At 39.5% G+C, this 12,449-nt stretch overlaps 1 protein-coding gene across 1 annotated transcript in view; it reads right to left on the reverse strand.

Moving 5' to 3' along the window:
• Positions 1-12,449, reverse strand: part of LOC137273130 (carboxyl-terminal PDZ ligand of neuronal nitric oxide synthase protein-like) — a 206,544-nt gene that overhangs the window by 57,311 nt on the left and 136,784 nt on the right. Inside the window, exon 3 of the mRNA XM_067805598.1 lies at positions 10,444-10,536. Coding sequence (XP_067661699.1) covers positions 10,444-10,536 — 93 coding nt within the window. The remainder of the gene's footprint in view (positions 1-10,443; positions 10,537-12,449) is intronic.

The following is a 12,449-nucleotide window of genomic DNA, read 5'->3' on the forward strand; positions in this document are numbered from 1 at the left end:
TAAACATTTCCATGGAAACTGAGAAAATAATAAATCACAAAAACCTGTAAAAACAGAAAAATATTGAACGGTTTTTGAGTTATGCTCTGGAAACAAAGCCTGCCCCACCACTAGACTAACACCAAAATGTTCCATGGAAATACAAAAAAAATAAAAAAGCCCAAACTCTGTAAATAGCAAAAGGCACAACTATAGGTTGAGATCGTTATATCTATCAAATTTGGTCTAAAAATATTGAACGGTTTCTGAGTTATGCTGCAGAAACAAAATGATTAAGGACGGACAGACAGACGAGGCGTCGACTATATCCCACCGCATTACATGCCCGGGGGATAAAAAGTTTGAAATGACCCCGCACACTTCACAGTACACTTTTGTGTACCCCACCCGCCTCCTCGGCCAATCGCTATACTACCAATTACATGCAATTGATTAGAACATCATATAAACATAATCATGCGTGACTGCCCTGTAGATCACCACTCATGACACCTACCAGTTCTTTCTTGCTATAAGTCTACTGAAAGCCACCCTCACCTAAATGATCCTTGACACAAATGGAGGATGATAGCAAGGATTATAAGCCCGCATAAAAGGAGGTGTAGTCAAAGCAAGTCCTCACTGGTCTCAAGGAGTCGGACTGTTGAATTACGAGATAAATTACGAGGTGCAAAATGAAATCACAATATCTCTAAATTGAATTTACAACCATGCAGCATGAGTTATAAGTGAAAAATGTAAATCTGTTATAATGCTCTGATATTCCAACACAGCATGTTGATCTCCACTCTAAAGTAAGTGTCTTATTAAGTTTTAAAAAAATACACACTTTCTTGGAAAATCAGAGGTATATATAGAGATTATATGCTTCCTAATGACTTTGATTAGCCAATCACAATCCAGTATTTTATTTTTGATTGTGTCACATTCGATATGGTGCTGTACATGTTCCATACAATGGTATATGGGTTACATCCAACATATGTTCTACATAGTCACAATATCCATAATATCCTACGATATACAGTGTTATATCTGATATATCATACAGTACACTTCTTAACACAATAGCATTAACATCAGATGAATGAGTCCTGTACATAACATCATGTATGACATATCATATTGTCTATATCCCCATATCTGACCTATCATGCTGTATATTGCATCATGTCCAAACATATCTTGCTGTATGTTGCATCATGTCCAAACATATCTTGCTGTATGTTGCATTACATCTGATTTGAATGTTCTATGAATCATAATGCATCACAACCAGCATATGTTATATATTGTAGATACATCTGACATATTATGTTGTTAATAGCACTTCCTGTAACTAGTCATGCTGTATATCAATCCAATATTTACTGAAGTCATGGTAGAATGAGTGACAGTACTTGAGAAGTCTAAAATAGTGAGTGAGAGAGTGAGTGAGTTTGGTATACACTGCTGCAATGCCATAGCTGATGACACAAGAAATATTCTTTACACTTTGTACCCATGAGGGGAATTGAACCCGGGTCTTCTACATGAGGAGCGAATGTTTTAACCACTGGGCTACCCCTGGACCGCCACTGAGTGGGTGTGTGTGTGTGAGTATGTGGGTTTGGGAGGGAATCATGCTGTTGAGTGGGTGAGTGTGTACATGAGAGGTCTGAAACATTCACAGAGCAGGTTTGATTTAAGCTAGGGCCTTAGCATATCTGCCAGACTAGTACTGGTTTATCTAGTCACATACAATAAGCAGTTTTAGGTTGGACGAAATGTATCAATTTCAAAGGTTGGCCATGTCTTTGATGATAATCTTAAATACTGCAACTTGAATCTGATTGGTATAAATCTTGCTCTTGTGACATGACTGACTCAAAAATAGCAGGTAAAATTTTTTATTTCAAAGTAAGTAGAGGTATCAATGGAAGTTTAATTGTTTTCACAGATCCTTTCCTGTCTTCAACAAATCTTAGCAGCAATGATCTATTAACCCTGAATGAAGAAGACTATGAGTGGACATAGTGGACTTTCCATCTCTCCGTCCTAATATTACTGCCAACAATCAACTTGTCGCCTGTGACATTTTTCATCCCAAAAGCTGGGACAACTAATTTTACAGTCCCATGTCACTGCAATGAAATAACCAGTGATGTGCATCTAGCAGTGATGTCCATCTAGCACTGATACCAAACTCCAGCACTTGATAATACTCATAGATAATTCAATTGCAACACTCAGTGCAGTGGAAAATACAATATTGATCTACTGATGAACCCGTCTAATGGCAGAACAATCAGTCACCTCAAAACGTCTTCCAACAAACACAAGTACACACAGGCCAACTTGCTGCTGGACAAAGCGCCAACATGAGAAGCACCATTTATAAGCTGTTATCACATGACCATGAAATAGGGAATCACAGAAATCGGTGCTTCAATTGAGTGATGGTTGAATGTTGTGAAGCATGGCCTCGTCAACAGACTGAGCTTCTCAACAAGATTGATCCCATTGAAAGTTAGCGTTCGACTGAACATGCCTTCTCCCCATGGTGTTATAAATAACAAGGCCCAGCAATAAAATATCTTGCCAAATTAAAATGTTTAAATGGATTTTCTATTCAGTCTGCTAAAAAACACTACCTTAAAATACATTATTTTCGCTAGTGGCCTACTAGCGGCCATACATCACCAATATCCCAGAAGACAATCATACCTACAACCCCCTCACCTTGTACACCATCCCTGTAGCTGCTAAGTGTTTTATCACATTTACAAAACAAATATTCTTAAGAAAAAAACATAGGAAAATTTTTTTGCATATCAATTCACATGGTGATGAAATGCTTCCCTATTTAGTAAGGTAGCTAAAAGCCCATTCGATCATGTTGACATGCTACGTGTTGGAACGAGAGCAGAGGACCACGTTCTGTGATCAGACAGCATGCAGTACATTCCAGAATGGCCATGTAAGTCTGGGTGTGGATCATCGTGCAGAAGGATCTAACATCTCTCTGCTACATGGGAAGACATTCATTAACACTGATTCTTTCAATTTGAGATCCAGTTTCAAAGCATCCCAATTGTAACTCAGTTCCCAGAAAATAACTCCATCTTAAATTGAAATTAACAAGGAACAATTTGTTCACCGGAGAAGAATTGGAATGGAATTGAAAACCTTTTTCTACAATTTTAAAAGTAATTGGAGGCAAAATGCATCTCTATTATTAGAATCAACAGTCAGGGTGAAATGTAATCGGCCCATATACGTACAGTATTGCAACATTGTTTTTTCAACAAAACATCTCCCTTTGGGATGGGTCCCCATTCATGGACGACAAACAAATTGAGAAGATAAACGAACTTCAAAACCATTATTTCGTGATTTGTTTTCTTGTTTATTGACTCCATGTTTGATACTAGACAAGATTATATTTGTTCCCTGCCAGTGAGTGTGGTACATTTCTGGAGTGTCCCCAGCCTTCCCGACACTGTCACAGAGGACAACTCCACACCGACCAAGCATTGTCATCCCGCCATTATTGCTATTTCCCTGTAGCACCATTTCCCTGATGCAGCTATTTGTCCTAAATTGTGTTTGCACATTTGGCTTTCTACATTTCAATTTTCAACCAAATAAAACCATCAACCTATGGCCAATACGTACTATAACTCACTTGCAGCGCCACCTAGTGGGATTACTTGTCCTAGCTTTGCGACACTGCAGAAAAACAGCGGCTGTTTATTTCATCATTAAATGACCAGCACAGAGGAAGTAAGATGCAGATTGAAATCCTTAACTGCGAAAGATCCGAGCAAATAAAAGACTTTGCAATAACAGGAAGAGAAAATGGTTTCCAATAAGCGAAATGGTTACATTTTTATCACCAGTCTGGCCAATGTGAGTTTTGTGTCGCAATATTTGCAAATGCAGAACCACATTACCAAGGCAGTTGTTCAATTTACCAAATGAAGGTCCATGAGAAAGTGTGACTGGTCAAACTTGAGAGTACTTGTACACGGGATTAGATGCTGCTGTTTCTGTTGAGTCAATAGTTTTGTGGACACCATCATCTCACTCTTATAGGTGATGTAGGACTTTCAAGAATGAAAATAGACTGAAATACCAAGTACAACTCCTCTCTACAATAATCACCAAAAGAACGGCAGCAAATATTTAGAGAAAAGATCTTCTTTCAACCTAACTGTCACAAGGCATTACAAAAAATGACATGTAGAATTCAGATTGTACAATGCAGAGCTGTAGTTAATAAGTATATTTTGGGGGGAAACACAAGGAATGTATTTCAAGTTTTGGTTGTATCATTGCAGGTCTTTTGTTCTAATAAGCAAAGTGATTCCACAAAAGCATGAAATGTTTTCAGCCTGCTGACCAGTAACTCAGTTGGACACTGAGGGAACAGGAGATTGATTCGTACTTCTCAGTTCCTTTAGAAGTATGTGTATTTTCACCAAGCTCCTGCAACATTGACAAAAGCAATATAATAACAAACATACCCCCCAGTCTCACCCCTACAGTCTCCTGGAGTCCTGGCTACAGATGGATAAATATTAGGCTTAATTCTACAACATATAATGAATAAACTGACAAAGACTTTTTTTGTAAGCCCTTTGCTTTCATCTATAAAACAAGCAGGCTTATTATTGCCCCTGCAGCAGCCACCCAGTTGTTCAATGTGTTGTCGCAATAAGTTCTACAGCAAGGACATCTGCACTCAACTGTTTCAAAACTCAACTCCCTTAATTTCACCTGTACAGTTTTCAAGGAAAAATTAATTTTGCATCAGCAGCGGTGCAAAGCGGAATCCAGCAGCTTGGTCAGACAGATTATAAAATGAACTGAACAAAACAAAACAAAAGAAACTTTGCACATTTACAAATAATATTACGAAAAATGAGCATGATACGTTGAAACCCAAAATAGTCAGAAACACAAACAACTTCTGCTCACGTGAAACGATGAACAGTGCACATCTTGTTGAAAATTACGAAACACTGGAAATCACATGACCCCACTACAGGTGGAACAAAATGTGCCACGTTGGTATAAAAACAATGAACTTCACATTGGGAAAAGACCATCTTGGAAATGGCAAGACTGATAGCAGAACGGCGTCAGTGAACTGTCACAATGATTCAGATGGGTGCAACACATACCCACGTTGCAAGAACCTTTGGTTGTTCCCGTGTTGCCAATGGTAGCTTGTTGCTATGATAAAGGCAGACTGGATGCACATTGGACATGCCCAGAACAGGGAGACCATGCATGCTTTAGGTCGGCGAATCGGCACAACCATGGTGACCAGAAGACTTCGTTCAGCGGGTATGAGGGCATATCGGCCATTTACTGGACAGATGCTGACTGCTGAACATCAACGTAGGAGACTACGATGGGCAAATACATTACTATGATAGCAACGTCAGGATTGGCAATGAGTGACTTTTAAGGACAAAAAGCTGGTTCTGTTTAATTACCGTTGATGGCAGACATCTTTAAATCACAGAGGTGAACATACAGCTGTTGTTCCGTACAAAGGTGGAGTCACGGTGTGAGGTCACAGTTTTGGTAACCAGACAATGCCATTAGTAGTCATTAATGGAAATCTAAATGCTCAACGTTACAGCCACAAGGTGTTCTGTACCAGCATGACAATGCTAGACCTCATGGAACTCATATTGTTGTGAACTTCCCCTCCTCAAACAATGTCAAAACAATTTAAATACGTTTTCAAATACTGAATTGAAAGTGATAATGGTTATCAGTGCTACAGCACGACAGGACTGATGATGTCAGATTCAGACTTTTAAAAACACTGTCCACAAGACAAGAGACATCCTCCTGGGCCCACTTGCACAAAGTGACTCCCATTCCCAACTTTGACTTAAGATAGTTGTGGCACTAAGATCACTTTGTGCAAGTGGGCCCTGAAGCTGAGACAAGCCTGTTTCACAACTACACCTACCACAACTAACATACAGATAGTGATTCACAAACATATACGGACTAGGGGAAAATACACACACCGTTCTTAACACGTCTAAAGACATCATACAACTCTTGCTTAAAGTTTACTTGATCATGGTAAAATTCTACATTCAAGGGTAGAGGGCGTTTACAAATCAGATGCATAAACGACAAAAGTTATCTGCGATGGAAATACATTGTTCTACTTGTACCACACATGACAACTGTCAAATCTTGAGGAAATATCACTCACTCTCTAACTCATAAAGGGAATTAACAACCTTAACTCATGTGTGTTTAAAGATAACTAATCATTATTTCATAACAAAAATTCTTGTTATTTCCCGATAAAGGACATTTGAATTAATACCTTCACAAAACAGAATTATTGACCAGATGCTCCCATGGATGAGAACACACTTGAAGCCTGCACGCCACCAACATGGAGGGTGAAATATCACAACTGCCCATAACATGGCCTATGTTGCTGCCTGCACTAGAACCACCACAATGAACCATCAGAAAATGTCACTACAAGGTTTTTATCTTGACAGAAAAACTAACACAATGGCATTACTTCAGGAGGAACAAGCACATTTGTCATCTAATGGAAATTGACAAGTCTGAAAAAATATTATCTCAGAGGAAATGAAACTTGTAGAGATTCTACTTTAACATTTGAAATTTCCTTCCAAATTGATTGGGCTTATATGTCTATTGTAGTGTAGGCCAAATACCCAGCTGTATTGGCCTACAGGCCTATTGTAGTGTAGGCCATATACCCAGCTGTTTTGGCCTACAGGTCTATTGTAGTGTAGGCCATATACCCAGCTGTATTGGCCTACAGGCCTATAGTAGTGTAGGCCATATACCCAGCTGTTTTGGCCTACAGGTCTATTGTAGTGTAGGCCATATACCCAGCTGTATTGGCCTACAGGCCTATAGTAGTGTAGGCCATATATCCAGCTGTTTTGGCCTACAGGTCTATTGTAGTGTAGGCCATATACCCAGCTGTATTGGCCTACAGGCCTATAGTAGTGTAGGCCATATACCCAGCTGTATTGGCCTACAGGTCTATTGTAGTATAAAGCATAAAGTCTGCTGTATTGGCAAACATGTCTATTGTAGAGTAGGGGATACATTCAGCTACACTTGCCCATGTGTCTATTGTAGTGTACGGGATACATTCAGCTACACTGGCCCATGTGTCTATTGTAGTGTACGGGATACATTCAGCTACACTGGTCCACGTGTCTATTGTAGGGTAGGGGATACATTCAGCTACACTGGTCCACGTGTCTATTGTAGGGTAGGGGATACATTCAGCTACACTGGTCCACGTGTCTATTGTAGTGTAGGGTGAGCAGTTGGTGAGATTATTCATCTTTTCATGAAGCTGGTTGACTGGAATGTAATGTGTGCCAACTGTAATCTTAAATAGTTTAAAAGTCAGTCTCCTGCCTGATGGTGAAAAATAAATGGTATCTCAGGGCTAGTAAATTCAATTCGTATTTATGAGTAAAATTTTTTTCAGGCAAGTGAAAAACATAATTTGCTCATCCTAGAGGTCAAGTACGTTTTCTGACCTAACTATTTTTCAAAACAATAAGTTGAACTTTCAACATTGTAATTCCCAATTAGCAATATTTTCAAATTCCCCGAAAGTTAACTGCAAATTTTAAGTCTTGATGTGTGTTTGGTATCCATTTTGAACAGATATTGTGCAGCATGGTTTTTGTAACGTAAAGGCTTTAAATATTGTGACTGGTTGCTATGAAAAACTGACCAATGATAAAAATCTTCACAACATGAATGTTACTGCTGTCGAATCAGAATATGCTTTACTATAGGGAATTCCCTGCTTGTGATTACCGATCGTTTATCGCCATCAACTTTTCCTCTACGGTGATTTGTTTCCAGGTTAGATGAAATATTTGTTATTTTATCATGTACGCTACACTGAAAATTAGAGTAAACAGACAAGGTGGAAACTTTGACTTAATCTAATGTTTTAACAAATCTGACATCTAGAAAACACACTTGCCAAGTGTAATTGATATTTTCAATGAGTTATTAGTTCACTTATTCATACTTTGCTGGGTTTATAATTTATATTACAGTGATTTGTAATCTGCCAGTTTTCTCAAATATTTCAAATCTTAACTGTGTACCTCGTTGAACTGTCACTGATAATGAATTGTCCTATGTCAAACATTGGGAAGTCTCTGACTGACTCTTAAAGTAACCCGTTTGTCACAATCCACACTAAAAGTCACATTTTTTTTCTCTTTGAAGTTCAGTGCTCTTAAAAGGTGAACGAATTCAATTTTGTCAAAGTCCAAGCTTGTACAGAAGACAAAGTAAGTAATGTTTATTGTACTTTTATTCAAAGCAAACATTTTGAAATAAAATAATTTAAACTGACATTAATTGTGATACATGATGTACAGGGCAAGAACAGTTTTAGAAGACGAGTGGAAAGTTCATATTACTTACCCTGTTGGGCAACTGCTTATTTTAAAAAATATTCGAGGTCTGTATCTTGTAACTCATGTTGGGTTTAAAGGTATGTAAACCACTTTGTAAAATGTATCAGCTTTGTAGAAACACAGAAACAAGTTGCAGAAAGTTGAATCAGCTGAGTCGTGAGACGCCAATACATAGGCATCACAGCTCCGGGCTGTAGACGATAGAAGGACTGGTTCAGAGAGTGAGACACACTCAATCAGCTGGTAATCTACATGTACTGTGGAACACTATGTGAATAGTGGCAATGAAGTCTCAGTCATGGCCCTGCCAGTATTACAGCACTCAACTCACCCAACATCACATCATTTTGGATGCTGATGCTGAATAGGATAACTCTCGGCACGTGCTTGGGTGAATTTTAAAGAAGTTAAAGAATCCAAGGTTTTTGAACCAAATCAATGAATTCCCAATTACGTTCAGTGAAAGCAACACACACACAGAAAGAACATAGAGCTTGATTTAGTATTGCAGCAGTTTGCCGGACAGATTACTCAGTCATGCTTTGATCCCGCGATATGCGATAATTCTATTTTACGATTATTTCAACTGAACCATGAATATTAGATCATTTTTGAGGAGGACTTGGCTACAGGTGGCCTGAATGCCCTCAGTCATTCTCACAACAAGCTTTCTTCTCAGCACTCGTAATGATCCATGGAATATCGCACAGCGCATGGTGTGCTCGCTGTTACCGTCTGGCTCAACATACTGGTGTGATCAATGAGCTGGTCTAGAAGCCATTACTAGGGATTACCACAGACTTAATGCAACCCTAAGTGAGAAGATTAAAACATGGAGGTGGTGTCCAACGTCTTAAGAGTCATTAAAGACTTTCCAATATGGGCTTATGGATCAGTTAGCTATTATCCAGAAGTCTGGGTATCACCACCATGTGACCTGACAAATGACGAGGAAACGGAGATTCCTGTAGCAGAACCTGTCAAACAATGATTGCATCTGACTCTCATCTGAGTTCACAATGGTGACCGCCATTCCCTGGATAGACCACAGGATGCAAAATTAACTAAACTACCATGATTTGCAAGTTGCATCTTTAGATGTACCAGGATCTGCTAACCATTGTTTCAAATCCCAGGTTCATCCTATGGTTTGTCATTGGTTCTTGCCATCTCCATCCGTACATGATGACAGACTCTCCTCTGACCTACAACAACAACCTCACCACACAGTGATAGAAAACCCTAGTCTACAGAACACAGTGGAAGATCTGACCACTGAAGATCTGATGACGAACGTATCAGCCCCAAAGCATCAGAGCATTATCGTGATGAACACAAGCAACACACACACACACACACACACACACACACACACACACACACACACACACACACACACACACACACACACACACACACACACACACACACACACACACACACACACACACACACACACACACACACACACACACACACACACACACCATTAGAATATTTTCAAAACCAAAATCCTAAAATTCACGGAACAAAATTATCTGTCAGAAATATTTTTCAAACTGCTGGAGTGAAATACCATAGTTATGATGAAGTCTAAAGGACCGCTAAATTAGTTTTCACTGCAGTTCAATTTAAATATACAACAAGTATCTGGGACAAAAAGTTTGTCATATCCATCAGTTCATAATAATCATGGCAGTTATGTAAGTCTAGTTTACTGTATGAAGACAGGAGAACATGCCAAAGATCTGTTCTGATGGAAAAGACATATCTGCAAAGGTACTACATCCACAACTTACCAAGCTAGGGACATCACTTCTCTCTTGTTCAAGCTGCATGTTGCAAATCATGTTTTTTGACCAGATTCCAAGTTTTTCTTATTCTATTCATGTGATGACTGTTCATCATCTACAGTCAACAGTCAGCGCCAAACTCTGCTGTCTCTTTACAGTAGTAAACAGGAAAAATACTGACTTACTTTTTTCTTTTTTCTCATGAGCACTTTGACTCCATCTGTTGAGACAGTGATCACCACTTTCTTCTTTTTGATCGCTTTGGCTTTGAATTCATACTGCAACAAATACACCATAATCAATGAGCAATCCATGAAGAGCAAATGCAAATACGTAAATTTTCTAGAAAAGAATCAGAAGAAAACAATCAGTTGAAAACACTAATCAAATAAAACACCATGACAAACGATTGTAATTCACATTTATATAGTTGCTTGCTGCTGTATCAGTGTGTGGCAATTTGCATCAGCTTGTGGCAAGTTGTATCAGTTGCATCAGTTTGTGACAAGTTGTATCAGTGAGTGGCAAGTTGTATCAATGTGAGGCAAGTTGAATCAAAGAGTGGCAAGTTGTATCAGTTTGTGGCAAGTTGTATCAGTGAGTGGCAAGTTGCATCAGTGTGTGGCAAGTTGTATCAGTGAGAGGCAAGTTGTATCAGTGAGAGGCAAGTTGTATCAGTGAGTGGCAAGTTGTATCAGTGAGAGGCAAGTTGTATCAGTGAGTGGCAAGTTGTATCAGTGTGAGGCAAGTTGTATCAGTGAGTGGCAAGTTGTATGAGTTTGTGACAAGTTGTATCAGTGAGTGGCAAGTTGTATCAGAGTGTGGCAAGTTGTATCAGTGAGTGGCATGTTTTATCAGAGTGTGGCAAGTTGTATCAGTGAGCGGCAAATTGCATGAGTTTGTGGCAAGTTGTATCAGAGTGTGGCAAGTTGTATCAGTGAGTGGCAAGTTGTATCAGTGAGTGGCATGTTTGATCAGTGTGTGACATGTATCAGTCCGTGACAGCTTGTATCTATGTAAAACAAACACAGTAATACTGTCAGATTTCACCAAGAAACCATGCCTATGCTATTTCCCTAGACAACCTTGCAACACATCTCCAACACTGACAAGGAGACACCAGACACCAGAACATTGGTACACAAGCTCAATCTGTCAAGCCTCATGTCTGTTATCAGTCCTTCTTAACATCCTAGCCCAGAATGAAGCCATATGCCTCACCCACCAGGACAGCCAATTTTCTGCTGAGAATAGCCATGTATGACAAAGATCATGTTCCTGTGTGTAATATGGCGGCAGAGCTAATATCCCTGTGCGTTATACAACAATCTGTCTACACTAACACTGTGCATGCAGACAATCACCCAAGCCATTACTGGCTCAGCTTATAGTCATTGTCTGGAGAAAGATTAGCAGAGTTTTATGACCAAAGTCTGTCAAATTTGTGGTATCAAAAGCAGCCATATTTTCACATTTCTGCTCGAATCCCTGGGCTCTTGACTTCGCGAGCCTGAATGCTATAATTCAACAAGTAATTTTCGTAAGAGGTACTTAACGAAGCATCTTTTCCATCGTGATTCACCCATCACAACCGTGAATGGGACACGCCCGTAAACAAGCCCAAAATGTCCCCTTGCTGACAAATCGATGGCGTTGAGTATGAACACAGTCCACTCTCTGAGACGGCAGGATACGACTATACCCCTACACCGGGACCAGTCATTAGCTTTTGGCCCTCAGAAAATCCATAAAATCACCACCAAGTTGACAAATTAGGACCATTAGTGAAATTTGGAATGAAGATGGGACTGAATATGGAAATGGACGTCCTCCGCTTCCTAGTGATTAGAATTTTATGCTATTTGTCAGCAAACTAATGTGAAAAGTATCACTTGATGCATTAACCCTCTCGAAGTTTGATGGGAATACAAATTGACAAAACATCCTGGCCACATTAACCCTCAAGAGTAAGCAGGTAGAGCAACTTAAATCCACAGAAAACTTTAACTGATGTGATGACAAGCACTGGTTTAATGGCAATCTAACTTGTCAGTGAGTCACACATCCAATGTTTTAGCCGTAATTCCACCAAAGACACACATGTAGCCATGCAGGAGAAAAGTCGACCATCCGCAGTTAGCACTCCCTCCTCACATGACGCTCCCCCTGAAACGGGCAGCATGTCACTTTA

Source organism: Haliotis asinina, chromosome 2 (genome assembly GCF_037392515.1).
Source record: "Haliotis asinina isolate JCU_RB_2024 chromosome 2, JCU_Hal_asi_v2, whole genome shotgun sequence".
Classification (NCBI taxonomy): Eukaryota; Metazoa; Mollusca; class Gastropoda; order Lepetellida; family Haliotidae; genus Haliotis; species Haliotis asinina.